Source organism: Callithrix jacchus, chromosome X (genome assembly GCF_049354715.1).
Source record: "Callithrix jacchus isolate 240 chromosome X, calJac240_pri, whole genome shotgun sequence".
Lineage (NCBI taxonomy): Eukaryota > Metazoa > Chordata > Mammalia > Primates > Cebidae > Callithrix > Callithrix jacchus.
Window position 1 is genome coordinate 13,993,512 of NC_133524.1, and position 24,363 is coordinate 14,017,874.

General features: G+C 42.0%; 1 protein-coding gene across 11 annotated transcripts in view; it reads right to left on the reverse strand.

The window, feature by feature from the left end:
* Positions 1 to 1,693: 1,693 nt before the first annotated feature.
* The window catches only part of GPM6B (glycoprotein M6B), a 160,204-nt gene continuing 137,534 nt past the window's right edge, over positions 1,694 to 24,363 (reverse strand). For 6 of the 11 annotated variants that reach the window (XM_008988967.5, XM_035287871.3, XM_078364268.1 and 3 more), the window contains 6 exons: positions 18,399 to 18,585; positions 16,058 to 16,214; positions 10,490 to 10,661; positions 8,044 to 8,117; positions 6,697 to 6,762; positions 1,694 to 3,758 (listed from right to left, as the gene is read on the reverse strand). In XM_008988967.5, coding sequence (XP_008987215.1) covers positions 3,609 to 3,758; positions 6,697 to 6,762; positions 8,044 to 8,117; positions 10,490 to 10,661; positions 16,058 to 16,214; positions 18,399 to 18,585 — 806 coding nt within the window. In that variant the 3' untranslated portion in view covers positions 1,694 to 3,608. Of the gene's footprint in view, positions 5,271 to 6,696; positions 6,763 to 8,043; positions 8,118 to 10,489; positions 10,662 to 16,057; positions 16,215 to 18,398; positions 18,586 to 24,363 lie in introns of all 11 variants that reach the window. The other 5 variants (XM_008988968.5, XM_035287872.3, XM_078364269.1 and 2 more) reach the window with 1 other exon arrangement.

A 24,363-nucleotide genomic window follows, 5' to 3' on the forward strand; every position in this document is an offset into this window, starting at 1 on the left:
GTGTGGGTTTTTTTTTTTTTTCCATAATTATATTTGATATTGGAGTATATGAACCAAGAATAGTCAAGTGAAACCCCTTCTCCAGTCATAGAATTTCTCATTCATTATACTAAAAGGAGCTGGAGTTTTTTTAACCTCCTTATTTTTGTCTTAAATTTTTAAATGGGTATTGGTCAATTCCAGGCTTACATTTTGGAAGTTTAAGCTGTGTTCTTTCCTATCCAAAGTTGGGCTGCCACCTGTAAAAAGGAGGTCGTTTTTCCCAGCCCACTCCTGTTTTCTCCCTGAACATAAAAACAGATTTTTCTCGGCATTAGAAATAGTAAGATATTGCCTCTGGTCTTTACTTTTGACATCTGTGGCTTGAATGTATGTGTCCCTCCAAAATTTATATGTTGGAATTTAGTTCTATCACACTGGAGGTGGGGGGAATTAAGAGGTGGGGCCTTTCACAGGTGACTAAGAGTGGCATTAGTGACCTTATAAAAGGGCTCAATGGAACTAGCTAGGTAGGCCCTTTTGCCCTTCCACCATTTGAAGACACTGCACTGGTCCCCTCTGGAGAACACAGCAACAAGGCATCATCTTGGAAGCAGAGACCAGGTCTTCACTAAACGTCCAACCTGCCAGTTCCTTGATCTTAGACTTCCCAGCCTTTAACTGTAAGTAATACATTTCGGATTTTTATAAGTTACCTAGTCTAAGAAATTTTGTTCTAGCAGCAGGAACAGACTGAGATAGCATCTTGATTGTGGAACAACCTTTGGTCCTCATACTTAATGAATGGGCTTCAAGTATTTCATTTGTTTTTAAATGATTGGGCTCCTTCCCTATAATTGACTTCATTTTTATCTCTTAAAAATCAAATTTTGCAAGGCAGAACTGGAAAATCTCTACTCAGCCCTCTAGAGGGCCCTAGGTTTTGTGGCAGGATCACTGTGGATAATTAAGAGGGTGCTTGTGATTTTAACCATTATTTACAGTTTCCTCTGGTGACTCATGTGACTTAATTGCACAAAATGCTACTTAAACAGAAGACACTAAGTAGTGTGACAAATAGCACACTAATTGAGCTCCTGATTGTTTTCCTGCCATGCGTGAAAGGGTGATGATCCAGAGTCAGCACCTCATTTAGGAATGGCCATGTGTCAATAGTGACAAAGGCTGGGCCTCACTAAGAAAGGTCAGATGCTGAGAATCAGATGCATAATCATGTTGACAGATAGGAGTTTAAGCAGATTATAAAATAAAATCCTAAGTAACATTTAGCTCTGCTTCTCTAGAGAGTAACTGTTAGAACTAGGTTTTTCTATATTCCTGAGTGAATCTTTCAATAGACTTTTGTACCTTTGGTTTGAAAAATAACTGCACACAGGCCCTTATTTTGTTTCTACTTTGCCCAAGTTTAAACCTTGTTGATCCCATAGGTAGATGGTGTTTATTTGTTAAAAAACTAGTCAGAAAAATTCTTCCTTTATACAGAGAACTACAGAAGTGCTAGTGGCAATTCTGTGCCCAATATAGCCCAGTGGATTATAATATTTTCTTAAATTGCGAAAGAGATTTTTGCTAGAAATAAAACAAGTAACACTCGGACTTGAGTTCCATACCAACGTGAAATCTTGACTATGCACATTATTCAAAAGTGACCCCATACTGAGAACAAAGGATTTATGTATGGTAAAAAGGCAAGTGAATGAAGCTATAATTTTATTTCATTACTCTTAGTACATCCACAACTATTTCCACCTAAATCTTTAAAATAAGCATACACAAGTATTGACTATTATCTACAAATATTTATTGTAACACTTGAATAGAACTACAGGAAGCCCTTGGCACTGATAGAAAATATTGATTCACTGTTAGGTTACAAAAATTTATACATAGCAAAATTTAATGCTCTTTACATAAAAAATATTAGACTACTTAAACAAAACTTTCAAAAATTCCTGGTAATAGCTACCAGAATTAGAAAAGTAAAATTAGGCTTTAGACACTGCCTCTTCTACAACACTGGACTCTGACAGCACCTCCACTGCTGGAAGAATAGTTAAATCTGTCATGCAACAGGAAAACAAAACACTAAGCTATTTCGGAACAACCGTTCTACACAGAAGAGAGCTTGTCTCAATTTAAAAAAATCCCAAATAGGCATTTTTAGGCATTAACCAAAAAAAAAAAGAATCCAAATGAAATATTATACTTGATGTTCAATTTTAATAGCATCTTGATAAAGGTATGCTTCCTTTCATTTGAATACATTTCTGCATATGTATATGTTATAAAATCCAGGAAACAGCCAAACCACAAGTTAACTCTTAACAATGAATATACATAGTTAACCCTATAGTAAGCAGCCCCTTTGAAAAGCACTGATGCACCCAATAGTTATATGGATCATTTCATAAAGAACAACACAAAGTTTACCATCACTAATACCCAGTACCTATAGTCACTTAATGTTCTGGAACACAATAATGATGTAGAAGGCAAGTTTCTTTTGAAAATGGCTTAAACTCAAGCAGTTTTCCTGCTGAACATCAAACTTTATTATTCCAGGAAATTAAGATTTAGATAAGAAAAAATGAAAACTAACCCTAATTTAAATTACTTAAGTATTCAAGTCTATAAAAGGAGGTTAGAGGTCTGTGGTCAATTTGCAATTAGGTTTTCAATAGTTGGTATGAAACTGTAAACTTACTATCCAGACCACAGAAAAATGGTTTAGAATGGTGGTCATTTTAATAAGGTAACACTTCTTAAGAAAAACATTTATGGAACAAAATTCTGTGAAAGATATTTGGGTCTCTGGTTATGATATAAATTCTTAGAAATTTAAAGCAAATACTCATTAAGGCAGAGCTGACATTTATTTCCCATGAATAATGAAAATGATCAGTATTTTGATAAAATGCTATATAAAATTGCTTCTGGAAAGCTTGTCAATGAGTCAGATTCTTTTATAGTAGGGTCAGTGGGATTGTAGCTAATTTTAGCATTATTGAAAAATATATTTGTGATTGGCTCAGGAAATTAATGGGTCTTATACTTGGGAGGGAAAAGCTAATTTGAAAAGTCAGTCATAAGAATCAGGTTAACTTTGAGCCAAAGTTTAATAAATGTCAGCTGTCAGAAATAGAACTTCACACCACACATTTTACATAAATGAAATAAAATTCCATTTTGTTTCCTATGTAGGTAACACTTAGAGCACAGATGTCCAAAAATATATGAATTTATGGTCTTATCCCTTGATGCTGGCATGTCACAGGTCCCCATCAAAGAGTGTGACATATTCCATTGAATGTCTTATTAGAATAGCTCTAGCAATAAATGTGAACATGCCACAAATTCCCAAAGTATGAACGATCATTTTGTCAAAGTGTTGCCTTTTAAAATGTCTAACATGAAACCTCCAATATTTGCTCTAAAGAAAAAGATTTACCCACTGGAAGGTTTTCCTAGAGATACATCCCAGCAGCTTGAGACAGACAGTGAAGTGTTTGTACATCTACATTAGTTTGGTGGGATACACATCTGTACTGCAGAGCAGCTGATGATTTGTCAGAGCTGTAAATACGTCGCTGAAACACTCTGGCAAACATTTATGTGTAAGAATTGAGTTGTTCTTTTGACCGAGACTGGATATCTTGCAGTTCCTGTTCTTCCTTTGCTTTGATATCCTGGTAAGCCTGCATTTTGCTCGCATCCTTTAAGTAAGCCCAGTTAGAAGACAGTATCATGAGGAAGTGGATCTGGAAGAGAAGGGTGAGCATGATGGCTAGTGAGCATGTAAGAAGGCAAAGCGAGGCGCTAGTTAGATTAGACGGACTTGACTTTAAAGGGGGCGAAGGTTATTCTGTATTAATACTCTCTCTACTAGCAGAGCTGTCAGATCCTGTAAGCAAGCTCTACTAGTTGGCTTTGCATTAAAAGGCTGAAGAAAAGTTAGTAGATAAACATAGTGAACTGGAAAAATAGTGGCCAAAGGTATTGTTAAGAAAAAGCAAAAATGAAATATGAGAGGGTGCTTCTTTACCATTTAGAGAGTAATTTTAAAGACCAATGCAGAAGTTGAGGAACACAGTGTATATTTTAAATAAGTGTAGTATGTGCAAACACATTTTCTACCTGTGGATAAAAATCAATTCCCCGAAAGGCCTAAAAGTATGAACAATGTTTATTTTTGAGTAAATAAACTACATAGTCAACATGGAAAAAACTGTCAAAACCAAGATTAAAAGTATAAGCATGCAGTCTCTGTTAACAAAATGTAGTTGTGAAACTACTTTTCATTTTGTAAATGCCATTATTTCATTTCATAAAATGTAAAAATCCTCAGTATCATTCTTTACACTTTGCAGCAAACACTTCTTTCCTGTTTATTTTCCTATTTCCTACAAAATAAATCCACATCTCAAGTTCCTTATAGTTCATACTTCCATCTCAACATATTTGAGACCTTCATGTCCAGGCCTAGTTTCTCTTTCCTTTAAAATATTACATGCAGTTTGAGAACTAGCTATGAGGAAACAGTCACTACATACCAAAACACACAATTTAAGTTACCAATTTTGTGGGCTCTAAAGGAATGATTGTGTTGTGAAGAAAAAAAACAGTATCCACATATAAATCCTTTTTTTTTTTTTTTCAAATTTTCATCTGGCTTATTTGACAGTCATTTGGTAGTCAACCATGAAATCATTAAAGAATTGTTTTAAATTTAGAAAATATTTGCTAAGTGTTTTCCAGAAACAGTGTGACAAAACAAAATCCAGCTTCAAACAGTTCTCTTCCATTTCATCTTCAGCCCTTTTCATTTGCATCATTGAAACTGGTTATCAAGCAATTAAAAATCACAAAATGTCATCATTCCAAAATGTTAGTACTTCATTTAAAGACACTGCTCTCTAAAGTTTAAGCATGAGAACATAGTTTTCAAAGGATGCTCACCAGTGTCAGTAAATAACTGAATCCTTTTCAAAATGTGGAAATAGCCAGATCTCATTATTGTGTAATTCATGTACAGTAAGTTATGTTGTTAATCTACCATGCAAGATGAGTATACTAAAAGCTATTTACAAATTACTGTAACAAAACTGCAGAAACCTAGACTCTGCTTTAGTCTGGAGTGTCAGTGATATTTCATGCTACAGAGCATAGCTCTCTAAAACTCCTTATGCAATTTAGAATTTAGTGCAGCAATCTTCCCGACTCTTAAACTTCAAAACCGCATAGTTATATGTAGTAGCCATCATGTAGATCAGCTGGTGGAAGAGAACAAAACAGGACAGTAAGATACAGGCAGTGAGCCAATGCCATGACACTTCTAAACTTGGCTGGGGACGGTTGCCTGCTCATAGTCTAAGATGTTTCTTCCCCCTTAAAATCACAAGAGACAGTTTTCCTATCTAGCACACACAAACTTTCTCATCACATGTGTACAACGTAAGTCATTAGTTCTGCCTTCAGTAAGTTTATTAAAAGGACTTGGATGTGTTTGAAGAGAATGATTTAATAGAAAAACTGGGAATGACTCATTTACAAGCAGCCAAGATGTTCCCCTTGCTCTACCAATCTTGGTTTTCCTCAAATCACAAACCAAGCCCTCCAAAATTACATGTATACAAACATACATAAGAGCGTGTGTTTATACAGTTGATTTTCATTACTTGAGATTCCATATTTGTGACTCTGCCCACTTGCTAAGATTCATTTGTAACCCTTAATACTTGAGGCACGTCTTTCACAGTTATTAGCAGACATGTGCAGAGTGGTGAAAGTTGAGTTGCCCAGTATGGACATTCCCAGCTGAGGTTTAACAAGCAACACTCTGCTTTCGTGTTTCAGCTCTCAGACTGTAAATAAGTATACTCAAAGTATATTTAGTGCCACGTTTCTCACATTTTGGTGCTTTTCTGGGTTATTTTGCTGCTTAAAATGGCTCCTAAGCATAGTGCTGCAGTGCTGTCTAGTGTCTCTAAGTGCAAGAAGGTTGCAAACTGCCTGACCAGAGGAAACATTCATTAGAGAAGCTTCGTTGAGCCATGAGGGAGGGATAGTGTTATTGGCCATGAATTCAATATTAAGGAATCAACAATATATATTAAATAAGGTGTATTTATACAGAAACACACAAAACAAGCTGTGTTGAGAGGTTGATGAAAATGATGTGACCAGAGGCTCACAAGAACCTAGCCAAGTATTTTCCCTAGGAGCAGTGGTCCAGCATTTGCTCATTCAGTGCTTGAGGTGACTTTATGAAACATAGCTACCGTGTATAATGAGAGTGACTATATAAATGTATGTATATGTGCATATTTCCATTTGGAAATGAATATTCCTTGGTAAAGAAATGGGTAATGCCTCATGTGAGCATTTCATTTGTCTCTGACTAAAGTCCTGAAGCTAAGTGCTCAGTGCCACAAGGTAATATGCTAGGCCTAGCTGACAGGTGTTGATACCCTCTCTTCTTTCCAGAGTCCAAATTACATCACCTACAATCAATGCCAAGGCAGCCAACTAATACTGTCTGCAAACTACATGTGGTAAGTTAACGCAGGTGCCAATTAACCAAGGTTGAGTGCTAGAATCATTGGCTTCAATAGGCTGATAAAAGCTGGAAGGGAAATCTGTCGTTTAGAGGCTGGAGGGAGGGGGCTAGACTAGGGTGGTCTTGGGGCTATTACTCACCAGGGCAATGACAGTGGCACCAGCTCCTGCACAGGCCACAATGAACAGGTGATAGGACATGTAGAACTACAAAAGAACAGGGCACCAACATAAGCATTTGATGTGAAATGAAATGGCCTCCACTCATTCTGGGGATGCTGCTTCATCTGTCTCCTTTGCAACTATTCTCTGCAAGACTGGGCACAGGCCTGCCTTCTCTTTGTGCTCTGGACTCACGGTGGAAACGCCTGGGGAGCCTTAAAAACTTTCTGATGCTCAGACTGCCTCCCAAATTGATTAAATCTGAATACCTAGGGGCTGGGCCTCACCTATCAGTATATTATAGTGCTGCCTTGATGGCAGGGAGCCCTTGCTTCAAGCCACTGCCTATTATGGATATACAAATTGACAAGCCGGATACGGTAGGAGCTGATTATTTCTGTAACTCACTGTTTTCTAAAAGCATGCCACAATTTTGTGTGTGTGTTTTGCTCTTGTCGCCCAGGCTGGAGTGCAATGGTGCGATCTCAGCTCACAACCTCCACCTCCCAGGTTCAAGCAATTGTCCTGCTTCAGCCTCCCGAGTAGCTTGGATTACAGGCATGCACCACCATGCCTGGCTAATTTTTGGGTTTTTAGTAGAGATGGGGTTTCCCCATGTTGGTCAGGCTGGTCTCAAACTACCAACCTCTGGTGATCCGCCCACCTCTGTCTCCCAAACTGCTGGGATTACAGGCATGTAAGCCAGCATGCTGCACCAAAATTTTCTTAAATATACAAGCACCTACCAATACATTTAAGAATTTTGCTTTATAAAGAGTTAAACGCCAATGACTCAAGAATACTCTAGGGCTGAGACTAAGGATAAATGAGAAACAGAAATAGCAAGTCATTCTGGAAACATAAATGATTAACTGTGGCCTTATTTATTAAAAATTGGGTATATACATAATAAATTCCACTATGAAACTGAGGGCCTCCTCTGTGAAAATTAACTTACATCTGTTCTGTGACACGTGTTCTACTTTGGAAATCTTTCTGAAGAGGTGAGAAGAATCTAGATGTATTATTAGATTTGTAGGTTTGGGTTCACCTCTAAATTATTGCCCAAAGGAAGAGTCCTCCATTTCTTAAGGATCCTCACCAAATGGACTGGACCATATGAACTGACCATTTTTGTAGGTTGAAAATGGCTGAATAGTGATGGTTACATATAGCTCGGTCTTAAAGAGTCTAAACAAGGAGCTTTCCTTAATAGCATTTTAGCCGTTTCTCTTGCTCTCTCTATAGCTAGGAGAACCCCTTTTTTTTTCCAGCCTAATACTCAAGGGTTATTCTTACGACCCCTCTGAACCGTGATAAGTTTACCTCATTTGTGTTGCAGATGTTCTCCAGGGCAGAGCCACATATTTTTCCTGGGAATGCATTCCAAGGAATGATGCCTGTAAAATGAACCCCAACAGGATGTTAGTACAAACTGTCGTGCCTCATGTTTTTAATAGACCCCAGCACTTTGGATGCTAGTTACAGTGTAATTGTAGGCTGTGTTCTTCATTAAGAATTGATGGATCTGCTGTCTACAGAACAAGCATTTTGGAATAAATAGCCCCATTTGGACAACAGGCCAAAAGCAAAGCCAACTAGTCCATAAGAGATTTAAACAGCCTGATACTTTTTCCCCTACAAATTGTGCTTTATTCAGTGAGGGTTCATATTTGGGAGTTCATATTTGTAAAGATTAATTTTCAAAGTCAGGCTTTCCCTATAGGTACTGCTGGACAACCACCTCAGAAAGCATTTTATCACATTGAGGTCAGAAACATTTCTTCATGAATGTTGTGGTCTGTGGCCTTGCTGTTCAAGCTCTTGGTTAATGGCCCGCCAGGAGTTAAGGTCCAAAATTGCCAGTATACACTCAGACTTTCATGGCAAATGCAGTAATTTATGTTTGTGGGAATCTAATAAAAAATGCTGGATTTGTACTTTGTATGTCTTTGTTTTTATATTCATTTGTATGACTTATATTAGAAAATACTTTAGGACTGAAAAATTGGAAATTAAAAAAAAAACACTACTGTCCTTTACCCCAGAGGGTGGGACAAACAGTCTGTGATTTCTCTCACTGTAACCCTGAGGCTGCTCTGCAATGACAATTGTCCAGTGGGCTGCTGCTTTTCCCCCTTTAACGTATAAGTTTGTGCTTAAATATTAAACACTTCTAGGAGGTAAGGAAAGGAGTATTTGAAGAAAAAAAGTCCTTGTTCTTTTCATCCTTGACATAGGCCAAGAGTACATCTTTACACCTCAGAAGAATGGGAAACGACCCCAAACTACCAGTGGTACCAGTACATTCAACAATAAATAGGCAAATATAGAGGATTTAAAAAGATGGCTGACTACCAAAAATTTGTGGCAAAACACACTGATTTTTAAGGAATAAGGAAATGATATACTTTAACAGCCAACTTTAGGCTCTGTTTTTAGATTTCAAAAAGAACAGTGTTGCTCAGCCTTATTCTTTGTAAGAAGAGATTAGTCTGATGGGCAATTTCAAGCAATTTTTTTTTTTTTTTTTTTTTTGAGACGGAGTTTCGCTCTTGTTACCCAGGCTGGAATGCAATGGCGCCATCTCGGCTCACCACAACCTCCGCCTCCTGGGTTCAGGCAATTCTCCTGCCTCAGCCTCCTGAGTAGCTGGGACTACAGGCACGCGCCACCATGCCCAGCTAATTTTTTGTATTTTTAGTAGAGACGGGGTTTCACCATATTGACCAGGATGGTCTCAATCCCTTGACCTCGTGATCCACCCGCCTCGGCCTCCCAAAATGCTGGGATTACAGGCTTGAGCCACTGCGCCTGACCAAGCAAATTTAGTATTACGTTGTAAGGTAAGCTGTTGAGAATAAAGCCACATGAGAAAAACAAGCAGCAAAAATGAAATAATCATCTCTCCAGAAAAGCTCTGGAAGGACAGTTATTTCCTCTTCAATTTTGACAAAAGCTTTCTTCCCCCCTGGTTGTTTCTGCCAAGAAAAGATTTCCTACCTAAGCAGGGTCGGGCCTGGTTAGTCCTTGGATAGGAAAAGATTTCCTACCATCCTGGCTGGAAGCAGTAATTAGACTCCTAGCTTAGGATGCTGTCCTCTCTTACTCAGTAGCGAAGTTAAGTCCCAAATTAATTGACAGGAAGAGCCAATGGTCTCTTCTGGGGCTTGTCACAATGAACCAACCTTAGATCCCTATTATAAGGATCTAGCTCTTTAGAAAATGTTTGAACTGGTTTCCAACAACTGACAATTTTTCTAGAGTATGTTTTGATGACTTTAAAATATGTCTGAATCTAATGTTGCATTTTTCAGTACAGATGAGGTTTAAGCAATTGGTCACTTTAAAAAGACCGGATTTGAGGAGTTGGATGTACAAATTCATTGAATTATACAATGTGTGCAATATTATTTTGAATGGAAAGTTGGATGTATAAAACTGAAAATAAAGAAAAATATATAATCTGTTTATAGCAGAGATCCAAGTTTTTGATTGGACTTCATTATAAAGTAGTTTCACATTATGAAAAGCTTCTTTTACTACACACTTAACACGAAAATTTAACGAAATCTTGACACCTTCTAGCAAGCTAAAAGCCTCCCTGATGTTTCCACCCAGGAAACAGCATGTTGAAGGGAAAACTATAAAATTACTCTAATAGAAGGGATGAAACATCATGACAATTAAAAGGATGCCCATGTAATAATTAAGGTCCAGACATATGCAACAGAGGATAATTAATTTGGGGGGGTCGTAAAGAAGGAAGTACCATATTGTCGGATATCCACACAGATCTGCTCCACACCCGTGGTCCCATTGGTCTGCGGTGACTTGATGACTTCACAAGTTGACCATATGTTGTAGAACATAAACACAGGCACCGCTGAGAAACCAAACACACCCAGCCAGGCCACTCCGAGCACATAGGTGAGGAAAACAAACTAGGCCGAAATGAGAGGAAGGACAATCATCACTGAAACAGGTAGGTGCGTCCTGAGTGGAAGGATTGTGCATTTTCAGGCCTGATACTTACCTGTGGAACACATCGTGGGAACACTCACCCCAGCATTGGCAGCAAGAAGGAAAAGCCAGCACAGGGGAACATGGGAAAGAGCCAGCCACACTCCCCAGAGCTAGAGGATCTAGAATTGGAGTGCCCTAAGCAACATCGGGGCCTCTTTTGGGTCACTCTTAACAAGGACAGGAGACCCCAAGGGGTGATCTCACTCGTCCAAGGTCACAGAGCTAATTAGTGGAAGCCTCTCAAGAGGTGCTCCTTCTAAATATCAGTTCTGAAAATGCAGAGCATCCTACTTAACATGGGATCAACTCTGGATGCATTCTGTATACCATGGAATTATAACTTCATATTAATTTCTCAAAATTTACCTTTATTTTTCATAACAGGTTGGCTCATAGAGAATAGCAATTACCATAAGAAGCCCTCTCTCAAAAAGAACTTTGCTAGTTCCCCGAATCTGACATTACCAAAAGTTTCAAATAATCCTGGACACGAGCTTAATGCATGATCTATAAAATTCTCATTTTCCTCTAGTTTTGTTTCTAAGATTTACAGCAGCTTTGCAAGCAAAGCAACAGCTTCAGGAAAAAACTTCAAGTGTTCACCCACACATTGCCGTGGCAATTCCAAAGAATAGAATCCAGTTGCTTGGCTTTCCTCATGACCTCTGCCTTGACGACTTTTCAGAGAGCTTTGTAAGGTGGCCTCAAAAACACAGTATTTGTGTTCTCAGAAGGTGCATTCACAGGGGTGTGGGTGAGGGTGTGGAGTGCTAGTTTGGCTTTTCTATTTATAAGCTGATGGTGGAGACCTGATGGTCACCCCTAACTTTCTGCACCACAGGAGATACCTGGGCGGTTCGAGGCCACCCCCTGATGGTCACAACGCCAGGAAACTGCAGAAACAAGACACTTACCCTTTCATTGCAAGGAAGCATTTGCATCTCCAAAAATAGAGAAGCAGATTTCAGCAGTTTCACCTCCCACTTCCTCCCACTGCTGCTTCAGACTAGGTTTTTTTTTTTTCTTCCCCTTCAAAAAGAAAACAACCTGAGGAGGGAGATGGTGGTTCTTGGCTTCAGTGAGCCTTCCCTTCTGTCAGAAGCCAGGACTCCAGAGGGAAGGTTACTGTCCCCTCCCGGAGGGCCCCACTGCGGGCTGGCCCTGTCACGGTGGCCTCCAGTGTCCAGAACTGCTTCCTCAGTGAGCTCCTGGGCACAAGCCTCCCACAGAGGACTACGAAAGAGCATCCCCAAATCACTAAGCCAAAGGGAACAGTCAAGCTGGAACCTGGACAGGCATACCTCCCATTCTATTCCTAAACAAGATAGCTCCAAAGATAAAACTACCTACCTCCCTCACAACTTGCTCACAAGGAAATTCCTTGTGGACAAAGGACAGACAGAGCTGAAAGTCATCCCTCTGAGGCTCACGTGAGACAAATGCATATCTAACTGCTTCCTCTGCCCTGTTGTTTCACTAAAGCCAGACCAGGCATAAGCGACTATTCCTCTACCCTCCTCTCCCATGTGAATTGTATATTCAGTGAAAGGCTGATCAGAGATCCAAAAGAATGTAACCATTTGCCTCTCACCTACCTGTGACCTGGAAGCCCCCTCCCTGCTTCGAGTTGTCCCCACCTTTCTGGACAGAACCAATGTGCATCTTACATTTATTAATGTCTCACATCTCCCTAAAATGTATAAAACCAAGCTGTGTCCTGACCACCTTGTGCCCATGTTGTCAGGACCTCCTGAGGACCGTGTCATGGGCATATCCTTAACTTTTGCAAAATAAACTTTCTAAATTGGCTGATACCTTTTTCAGATACTTTTGGATTCACAGGACTGAGGAGACGAAAGGCTTTGCTGACGGAGTGGCAGCTTTGCTTCCCTGGGCAGAGCTCGTCCACCTTCACCTCACGTGACTTTCTGTCCTGTTTCCCCAGCATCCTCAGCTCTGTCCCATCACCTGCATCTTCCTCACACCCTCCAGGTCAGCACTGTGATCCCTTGAGCATATGGATGAAACTGAAGCTCATGAGGTGCCAGTGCCCAGGGATGCAGTCAGCACATGAATGACCAGCAATGAAATCAAGGAAGATGGCCAAGCTCCTTTCCAGTCTAAAGGGGCTTTTCAACTTTCTCAAACAAAATCTGACATAAGAGCTGAAAGCAGGCCATGCTAGGTGCGCCGGGGATCCCACACGGTGTCCCCATCTCTAGGTGAAGTACAAGCTCCTCTTCTCTCCACCATGTGCTTTGTCCCGACCAATGCTCAACGGATCCAAAAATGTTAAACATCAAGCAGTGGATGACAATGCTGTGCCCTGGCAGAAACCAGACCTTTTAAATTTAATTTTATTTTTACCCAGGCTGGAGTGCAATGGCACAATCTCGGCTCACTGCAACCTCCACCTCCTGGGTTCAAGCAATTCTCCTGCCTCAGCCTTCCGAGTAGCTGGGACTACAGGCATGCGCTGCCATGCCCGGCTAATTTTTGTATTTTTAGTAGAGACGGGGTTTCACCATGTTGACCAGGATGGTCTCGATCTCTTGACCTCGTGATCCACCCGCCTTGGCCTCCCAAAGTGCGGGGATTATAGGCGTGAGCCACCACACCCAGCCCTCAGACCTCTTTATTTTTGAAACTTGATGAGTAGAAGTGAGGGGGAAAGCAGCCATTTTAAAGCTGTGAGGAGGTGTTTTTTTCCCTTTGGAGGAGGATTCCTACTTTTTGTGGCTATTTTCCCTCTCCCTCCACAGCCATTTTAACGGCTGCCTCCTTCCCCCACAAAAGTAACCATTCCCTTGACTTGTTCAGTAGTCTCTTCGTATTTTTTTAATAACAACAGCTTTACTGAAATATGATTTACTCTAAAAACTCAAATTAATTTACTCCTTTGTTCTGTGAACTGCATCTTTAAAAACCAACATGAAATTGGGGAGGTCCAAATTGGCAAAGAATTAAATTGTTCAACAAATGAGTAATGGGTTTTATCCCTGTAGGTAGTTTCTTTTCACAACATGGTTTTCTGAAATCACATCAAATGACACTATCTGTCAAGACTATTATCTATCCTTGAGAGGGGTGGACGGGCATGTGAGCTTAAGCCTGGCTGGACCGTTCTGAAGTCCCACAAATGGCCATTCCAAAAAAAATAATAAAGAATGAAATTAAAATTTTTTTTTAAATGGCCATTCCAGACAAACCTAAAGACTGGCTTCTGGATCCATGCAGCTGATGATGCTCTGCTCAATTACTTCCTGGGGGTGCTGCTTCTCCTGGAAGGTGCGGGCATGGGGTGGAACACAGACTATGGAATTGGGCCCATGGCTGATGTGAGAGAGCAAAGGGGACAGGCAGGGCTGGGGAGGGGCTGAGGAGCAGACCCCTGTGATATCGCCAGGCCTGTGGACTCCAACAGGAGTGTTTCCCACATTGTTATACCCTTCTTGTAGCCCTGCTGCCCTCAAAAAGACTGTTTCATTCATTCATAGCCTCCACCTTGAGGTTCAAGTGATTCTCCTGCCTCAGCCTCCTGAATACCTGGGACTACAGGCATGCGCCACCATGCCTGGCTAATTCTTATATTTTTAGTAGAGATGGGGTTTCGCCACATTGGCCAGGCTGGTCTCGAACTCTTGATCTCAGGTGATTCGCCTGCCTTGGCCTCCCAAAGTTCTGGGATTACACGTGTCAGCCACCGCACCAGGCTGCCAATTCTATTTAGAAACTGAAATTCAATGTGCCAAAAATCAAACTCCATAAATACTTCTCCCCTCCCAAGCTCTGGATGGAGAGCCTTTTCCTCTTTGAGAAGAACCATTTTCTTTTGTGATGAAGCACTTTTTAACCCTGTCTTTTAATGATCCATTGTTAAGATCAGTCCTCCTCTAGACCAGAGGCCAGCAAATGCTATCTTATTGCAACGAGCTAGATAGGAGACCATTTAGGCTTTGCAGGCCACGTATGGTCTCTGTGGCAACTGCTCCAATCTGCTTCATATTTTGTAGCATGAAGGCAGTCATAGCTAATATGCAAATGAATAAGCATGGCTATGTGCCAATCAAACCTTATTTAGAATCATCAAAACTAGAATTTCTTATAATTTTCATGTATCATGAAATATTCATTTTTTCTAACCTTTGAAAGATATAAAAAGCATTCTTGACCAGGCACAGTGGCTCACGCCTATAATTCCAACACTTTGGGAAGCCAAGGCGGGAGGACAGCTTGAGCCAGGAGTTTGAGACCAGCCTAGACAACATGGTAAAACCCCATCACTACAAAAGATACAAAAATTAGCTGGGTGTGGTGGAGTGTACCTATAGTCCCAGCTACTCGGGAGGCTGAGACTGGAGGATCACTTCAGCCTGGGAGGCAGAGGTTGCAGTGAGCTGTGATCATGCCACTGCACTCCAGCCTGGGTGACAGAGCAAGACCCTATCTCAAAAACATAAAATAAAATAAATTCTTGGCCGGGTGCGATGGCTCATGCCTGTAATCCCAGCACTTTGGGAGGCCAAGGCAGGCGGATCATGGTGAAACCCTGTCTCTACTAAAAATACAAAAATTAGCCAGGCATGGTGGTGGGCACCTGTAAGCCCAGCTACTCAGGAGGCTGAGGCAGGAGAAACGCTTGAACCTGGGAGGCAGAGGTTGCAGTGAGTTGTGATCACACCACTGCCCTCCAGCGTTGGAGACAAATTGATACTTTGTCTCATAAAAAAAAAAAAAATTCTCAGCTCTTGAGCTGTACAAAAATCAGGCCAAATTTGGCCCACAGTCCATAGTTTGCTAACCCCTCTCTCAGACTATAAGCTGCTTGAGGAAGGAGCCTGTGTTTGAATCTTTGTACCTCCAGTGGCTAGCAAAGCCCATCTAGGCCCTCTGCACAGCAGGTGCTGGTAAATACTCACAGAAGGATTGCGATGATTTTCCATAGTCCATGTATCTCTTTCTAGCCATGACCCATATTTAAAGACAACCCAAAGGGAGCACTGAGACCACACAAAAGTTACCTCCTTTTAGAGTGAGAACTTGACATCTGAAAAATCTTCAGCACCCTTTTCTCACCTTTACACCGATGGAAACATTTTATTTATTTCCACCAGCCACAGATTTTAATTTATTAGCAATAACATGTTGAAGGTGTTTATAGTCCTAACTCTAAATTGGTAAGGCCAATGTTTGTGTCATGGACCCGCCACATCCATGCTGGGTGTCTGGTACCTTTTGCCAAATACAAGGAAAAACATCAAGGCGCGGCTCTGGTGGTACATCAAACAATAAGTTATCAGAGGTTCACACTCACCATTCCACTGATGCATCGGCCACAGGCGGTTGTTTTAAACTCACCGTGCAGTTCTTTCACTGCACTTGTGGTATAAAAACCTTCTGCCAACAGAATGATCCCATACAAGAAGAAAAAGGATGCAATTCCATAGATGACATACTGCATCAGTTGTATCCTACAAAGAGAAGAAGAGACCCTGAAGCGTTAAATTCACTGCCTGGTCGTGACTGTTTCTGGACGCTGGAGAGAGGACATGAGGGGGATGTTCCTGGGAGAGCATCACTCGCCCTACTGACGGCTGTGGTGGACTTGCGGGGCATCCTGGGCGGGCATCCCTGCCTGCGTCCCAGCAACCTGGGCCTTCCTTCCAATGTGGAAATGTCTTCCTTTGCTCAGGGCAGCATCCAGTTTGTAATCTTTTATCCTTACCTGAGTCCTGGGCGGCGAGGGTTAGAATCCTCATTTTACACATAAGTGAAAAACACAGGCACTGAGGAGTTAAGCTCCTCATCGGAGGATACACAGTGGCAAAGCCAGCATTTGAACCCCGGCCCAATGGACAACATGTTCTTTCTGCCCTATCAAAATACCTCTCCACCAGGCCTAGTGGTTAATGTCACTCTGATGAAACTGTAAGTAGGCACTCAGGGCTTCTTTAGGGGATAATTTGGGGAGAAGTTTTTTGCACTGTGACTCCCACCATGCAAGTAATAGTAGGTGGAGTAGGTTTAAGATACGGAAAGTTAATTCACAATGCAGTTTGTCCCACAAAAGCTAACAAAGACGGATGATGAAACGTCCTCAGCCTTCAGCTGCCCATTGGAATCAGCTGGGGAGCTTTGGAAAATACTGGTACCTGGATTTCACCCCCTGAGATTATGTCTTAACTGGTCTGGGGTAAGGCATGGGGATTTTTTAAAAGCTTCTCAGAAGTTTGAGAGCCACAGATTGAGATCACTACCTAATTAAATCAATATACCTTTCCCAGGTTCATTCTTGATAAACATTTCTTTTTTGCACAAAATTGGCACTCAGTGAGTCCCTTGTCCTGTCTGAGCCTTCCTGATACTCTCCTTGACCTGTGTTCATTTCTTTGGAGGTCATTTGTGAACAGATAAGAAAGAATAAAATTCCCTAAGGACTGAAGTCTCCAACACCACTCCATGACCGTTCCATAAAATTTGATTCATGTCTTTTTCAGTCTGCTGAAGAAGTTTCTTATAATCATAAGACACCTAAACACCGCAGAACTTTGGGGTTCAAAGAAAGAAAAAGAAATGCTGAAGGAAATGGAGAAAGAGGAAGACACGTGAAGAAAATAAACAGATTGCTGCTGAGCTTGCACAGTTACAAGAGTCTATGCATAGGAGTCACTACGATTCCATTGAGAATGTTTCCAGAATGAAAAGCAGAGATATGCTGCTAAACCCCTGGACCTTGCTCTCTTCTGCAATGAAGATGCCCTGGGGTCTGCTCTTTTGCTGGAAGAGTTAATGTTAAAATGCTGCTCCTGTAGGCTTAGAGTTGAGGTCAGCCTTCAGCAGGGCTCCTACCATTCCAGGGATGGTCACTTCCTGGGAGAAAACTGGAGGCATCTGTTATTTGGGAACAACACGACTCTGTTGAGACAAATGGCAGCATCATCATCTATCACCCTGTCACAGCCCCTCATGTCCACAGCTACTATGTGTGGAGTGTCCTATGGGCACACCTTGCCATTCCCAAGTAACGTTCCACTCTGTGGCCTAGATGCCTATCACATTCTAGACCCTTTCTTTTTCCTTCTCTCATGAACCTTTTTCTATCTGCATAAAGCAAGCTTTAATTAAAAGCATTCATTTTCTGCCAGGAGAGCACACATCTGAAAAACATCATGAGGTGGCTGCGTCTTGGATACTTTCTTTTTGAGGCAGAGTCTCACTCTGTCACTCAGGCTGGAGTGCAGTGGCACTATCTCGGCTCACCACAACATCTGCCTCCCAGGTTCAAGCGATTCTGCTGCCTCAGTCTCCCAGGTAGCTGGGATTACAGGCACTGACTACCATGCCTGGCTAATTTTTTTGTGTGTATTTTTAGTAGAAACAAATACCCTATGAAAATACCTCTCCACCAGGCCTAGTCGTTAATGTCACTCTGCTAAAACCCTAAGTAGGCACTCAGGGCTTCTTTAGGGGATAATTTGGGGAGAAGTTTTTTGCACTGTGTATTTTTACCAGGGTTTCACCATGTTAACCAGGCTGGTCTAAAACTCTTGACCTCAGGTGATCTGTCTGCCCCAGCCTCCCAAAGTGCTGAGATTATAGGTGTGAGCTATCACACCTGGCCTTAGATACATTTTTAAAGGGAAGCAGATACTTACACTTCACTCAGCAAGGCATGGTCACTGGCGTTGGTGGAGAAGTGTTGCTCAAGAATTGCCACGGTGCCTGCAAGAGCCACATGCCCACAGCCGCAGAACAGGGCCACCCCGGAGAAGCAGAGGATGGTGGCCACCAGGGAGGCATAGGGGACTCCTCCCAGACACTTGATGCAGCATTCAAAGCAGCCTGAACCCAAAGGAGAAAAAATGCAGATGTTATGTGCAATAGTGCCTCTGGTCTTCAAGAATACCACATATTCACAGAGAAGGCTCTAATTTTCTATCTCCCCCATCATGCTCTATGGTTAATACTTGGACATCCCAAGGGCCGGTGTGGTCTCACATTCTCCAGTGAGGACCCTGAGGCTCCAAGAGTCTGGAGCCTTAACTTGCTCAGAGTCTGGAAAGGTAGCGAGTGGCTGAGCAGGCAACTGACAAAGAGTTATAAGGCAGTCACTACTCTAAAGCTTTCTGATCCACTGAGAGGTGGGGGAGCCCTGCTCAAGTGCCAATGAGCACTCATTCCACTAACACAGTCAAAAGAGAGGACAGCAATGAAGCTGCAGCTCTGTGAAGAAAAGCAGCAGTCAGGTCATCTCCAGCCTCACAGTTCTGGGGTTTCAATATATCTGCTGCTCTAGCAACCAACGGCTTTCCCCAAGCCCTGGACCTCCTCGGCAACTGGGAGAATCTGATACAGCAATTATGCCATCGCCAGGTTCAAAACAAATAGCAATGTGATTGTTTGGGAAAGGTCACAGGTATTTTGGTCCTAATTCAATGACGTACAAAGCCACCCAGATCCACTCAAGTGGGTCCATTCAAGTTTCATTCAAGTTGACATCAGAAATTATCTCAAATTTTCAATAAAAATGCTTCTTCTCAGCCTAGTCAGCCCAAGCAATTCATTCACAGCCCTCCTCCTCCCCGGCTTCCACCTGCCCCCTTCCCTTCACACACGTTCAGAGTCAGAACCCAGAACTGGTGGGTGATATTTAAGTACTTGGAGGAGAAAAAGGAACAGAAGAAAAAAACAAAACCAAAATGAACATCCATGAAGTGGAATGAAGGGAGAGAGAGCTGTAAGTCACTCTTAGTCTTGAAAAGATGAGACGTGTATTCATTTTTAAAATAAACGTTTACTTGAGATGTCCATGAAGACCTGCCCCAGGGGCAGAGCCAGGTGACGTTTTCAGTTTGGAGACATTTATGTTTCAGGAAAGGCAGTGCTGGCCTCGGGATAATGTCAGTACCTCTCTTAACCTCCCAACGCTGTTTATATTATCCAGACCCTTAAGTAAACGGCTTGTCAGGGAAATTGAACTTTAAACGCATTATGGTACTTAACAGCGATCAAGAGCAGTTCATTACTTCAGGGCAAGCACATTAAGTCAGCTAAAAACAGAAATTTCCGCAAATGGTCTTCATAGTCATCATGGAATGACAACCCAGCATAAAACACCAGAGATGAACGTTTTCATTTTGATGAGTGTTCCATTTAAACTAGCATTTGCTTAAAACTATGGAAAGTGACTATGAAAGTGTATTACTAGATTTTTCTTTAGTTCATGGGAAAATTAAAAAAAAAATCAGGGCTTCGTAAGAAAGCTGTGCTTCCTTTTGTTTCAAAAGATTATCAGCTGTTTTTAGGAAGACCGACTTCCCTGAAATGGATCGGGAAAACTATATAAGATGGGAACCAAGCACAACATGATTCAAGTTCACTAGCAAGTCAGTATCTTAAAGAGCTTCAGACACTTGGGGTTTGTAAGCAGGGATGTTAGAGCTCAATCTCATTTTGTCACATGACTTTCTGGGGACTGAGGTGAGAGGAATGCAACTCAAAGTCCAAATTCTCTCCAGGTTTGCAAACTAAGAGAAACCAGAATCCTCAGCCTTGGCATATCTCATTATATGAAGAGAAAATAGACATAGATATTGTGCCATTCACAACCTCCACACATTCTTGGCCTCTATGATCATGTTAAGAAGAAGATGAGTGTGCCTGCATTCCTGGCTAACAAAGTTGCATCTGGTCCTTAAAGGATTAAGATGTGTGGCCTTGGGACTGTGTTGTTCAATTTAAATCTCTCAAGGACTCTGTATACCTCATGCTGTGGATCCATTTTTATAACAGCAGGGAAAACCAGGAACTCGAGAACTTGGGGGATCACTTCAATGGATCATGCTCTCTCAGCAGATGCCAATGCTACTGCATTCTCAGCAGATGATTTTATTTGTGGCTATAGGAACCTTGGCTCCTACAGAACAGAAATCACCATCGTTGTTCCACTGGCACAGATAAAACTCTTACGGACTGTCCCTGCCAACGTGACTAGAAGCTAGTGACATAAAATATGAGAAAAACTGATAGGATGTAATACAGCTGGATGTAGAGCTTACTCTAGCTTGGTTGACCAGTTATTTTTAGAGTTAAAATTGCATGTGTAGTAGACACCTGACCATCTATAAATGGATCACTCCCCACCGTACCTCCCATGTTAGTACAGAAGCTAGCTCTAGCCACAGTGTGGCAAGATACCTTGGAACACTGGGCAATTTAGTCACATACCACATCCACATTCTAGAGGAACCAAACTGCTGCAAAAAGTTAGTAAGGAAAAGCTAAATGTGTTTATTTAGGAGCTAGAGGATACAGGTAATAGAGGAGCTAGACCACTTAGGGCTTTCCAGGCTGCCTTAAGAATTCTGGACTTCATCTTCAAAATCATGGGAAGCCACTAAGCTTTTTTTTTTTTTTTTTTAAATGTGGTCTTGCTCTGTCGCCTAGGTTGGAGTGAAGTGGCACAATCACTGCTCACTACAGCCTTGAACTCTCTGGCTAAGTGATCCTCCCACCTGAGCCTCCCAAATAGCTGAGACCACAGGCCCATGCCACTGCACTCAGCTAATTTATTTAAAAATTGTTTGGTAGTGACAGGGTCTCCTTATGTTGCCCAGACTGTTCTCAAATTCTTGGACTCAAGTGATCTTCTTGCCTCAGCCTCCCAAAGTGCCATGATTACAGGTGTGAGCCACTATGCCTGGTCTGCCAGGGAGCATTTTTAAGCACGGGGAACAGATTGGGGTTGTGAAAGGTCACTCCGGCTGATGGGGAGAAATATGTGGATCTGTAGCTGAGAAGAGATGAACTTGGATGCTGGCAGTTTCTACTGGGCAACAAGGAAAACTATCAAGTCAAGAACAGATAATGAGTGGACCATTTGTCAGTTCCATCTGCTTTGCAAAGTGTATTCCTTGGACCAGCAGTGTGAGCTTCAACAGGGTGGAACTTGAGAGAAATGAAGAATGTTGGGCATGACCCCAGACCAGCTGAGTCAGAATCTGCATTTTAGCAACCCCTCCAGAGTGATTTGTGTGCACATGAAAATTTGAGAAGCCCATTTCTAGTCAACAGTGGCATCTTCCCAGTCTCAGGTATGGCATCTTGAGTCTGTTTGAAGCTCCTGCTTTCATGTTCAATGGTGTGTGGTGTTTCCTCACAAAGACGTGGCCCACTGGGTTTGGCCATAACCCTCTAGCCACTTGTGAATCAAACGGCAACTTCCAAGGATTACAGTGAAGAAAAACAAAATGTTCCCAGTTGTTCAACTGTCTTGAAAAGAGTGCAACTAGAGTGCATTTTTCTGAGCCAAGCAAGTATTGTTAACCTGGGAATTTTTCATGCTTTAGTGTCATGCCATAGGCAGGCGCTGAGAAGACAGGAATATAGTCACCTGAGAAAGCAGATTTCTAAATGCACACGCTTCTACCCCCTGCAGTGCTGGGAGTGCCTGTGCACACAAAGGAAGTGGATCTGGGATCCAGGATGTCCTTAGTAGTCACAGGCAAGCTGATGTTTTTAAATATAGGGGTGGTGCCAAGTACCAGCAGAACAGCACGCTGTTAAAAGTTCATGCTAGCTAAGGAAGATCAGTGCTTTTCGTGAATGCTCCTGTAAATCCACAGACTGAATTTTCCCAAGCTTCAAACCAGCAATGACAACGTTGGATAACGTGAACCAGAAAAAGGAAAGTGTTTTTTTGATGACTGATGTATTCACGTAAAAAAATAAAAATAAAAAATTAATGCCAGGCCTTTTTTTTTTCCCTGAGAAAGAGTCTTACTCTGTTGCCCAGGCTAGAGTGAGTGGTGTGATTGCTCACTGAAGCGTCAACCACCTGGGTTCAAGTGATTCTCATGCCTCAGCCTTCCTAGTAGCTGGGACTATGGGCACGTGCCACCACACCCAGCTAATTTTTTGTATTTTTAGTATAGATGGGGTCTTGCCATGTTGGCCAGGTTAGAATGCCAGGCTTTCTAGTACATTTTACTAGTAATTCTCAATACCTCTCACCACACGCTAAATGCTTCTGTTAGGCTAATTTCCTATGCCTTCATTTAGCTGCTTTCTGAATAAAAAAAATTTTAGGTTTTGATTCCCATGAAAATTATAGTGTGCATTAACCTAAGAGTTTAAATATAAGCCATGTAGTACAGAGAAAAATAATATACATCAATGCCTTTAACTCTCAAAGGCTATTTTGTCTCCAGCATCCCTAGAACCTTTTGTGTAAAACAACAGAATAAAATACCTTTTGTCCTCAGGCTTGTGGATGGCCGTTGCCATGGCTCTGAGTTCATAATGGCCAAGTGATTTGCCCAAGTTGCCTGTGATCTTGGCTGCAGATTTAATGCTGGCTCAGATGGAGGGCTGGCAGGAACAAGGGCTCAGATTCTTCCCCAGGGAATGAATGTCACACACACACACACCCCACCACCACCACCACCACCACACAAACACACCCCCTTACCCCTCTTCATAGAGCCTTCTCCTTGCTATATTACTAATTCCTAATGAGCCACAAAATTAAAAAGAAAAGGTGCAGGAACCAAGCTTTACAACTTTCAAGCAACCAGCAATGGGAAAACGGAGGGGGCTGGGGGTGGATAATCCTGCCTCAGAGAAGCAGCAGTCAATGTCAGTGGACAGAAGCTTCCGTGATTCTGAGCTGGCCAAGCCTTTCTCAGCAGGGGGTGACTGTGCCCCTCAGGGGACATTTGGCAGTATCTGGAGATATTTTGGTTATCAAAGCTGGGGGAGAGGGTGCTTCTGGCATCTACTGAGTAGAGACCAGGGATGGCGTTAAACACCCACAGTGCACAGAATATGCTCTTATAACAAAGAATTATCCAGCTTCAAATGTCAACAGTGCCAATGTGGAGATTCTCTGAGGTAGCATAAAAAATATCTACATCATTTAGACCAGTGGTTCCTAATCCAGGCAGTTTTGCCACCCAGGGACATTTAGTGGTGTCTGGAGACAGTTTTGGTTATTACGACTGAGGGTGGGACACTAATGGCATCTAGTGTGTAGAGGCCAGGGATGCTGCTAACCCTCCTGTAATACACAGGACAGCCCTCACTCCCAAATAAAGAATGATCATACCCAAAATGCCAATACCAAACATTAAATTCTAGGCTGAGCATGGTGGCTCATGCCTGTAATCCCAGTACTTTGGGAGGCCAAGGTGGGCAGATCACATAGTCAGGAGATTGTAACCATCCTGGCGCAACATGGTGAAACTCCATCTCTACTAAAAATACGAAAATTAGCTAGGTGTGGTGACATGTGCCTGTAATCCCAACTCAGGAGGCTGAGGCAGGAGAATCACTTGAACCAGAGAGTTGGAGGCTGTAGTGATACGAGATTGCGCCACTGTACTCCAGCCTGGTGACAGAGTGAGACTCTTTCTCAAAAGGAAAAAAAAATTCTAAGCCCCCCCCCCCAAATCTTCTGAATAGATTCCCACTCTCTGCCAAGGGCATTCCAAAGTTAACCTGAAAAAACTAGTTCAAGCCATGGTTGGAGGAGGGGATTAAAACATACCTCAACATACCCTCTTCCTTTTTGGAATTCAGGAAAAGCCAACCAGCAATAACATCAACATAGACCTTAAATCT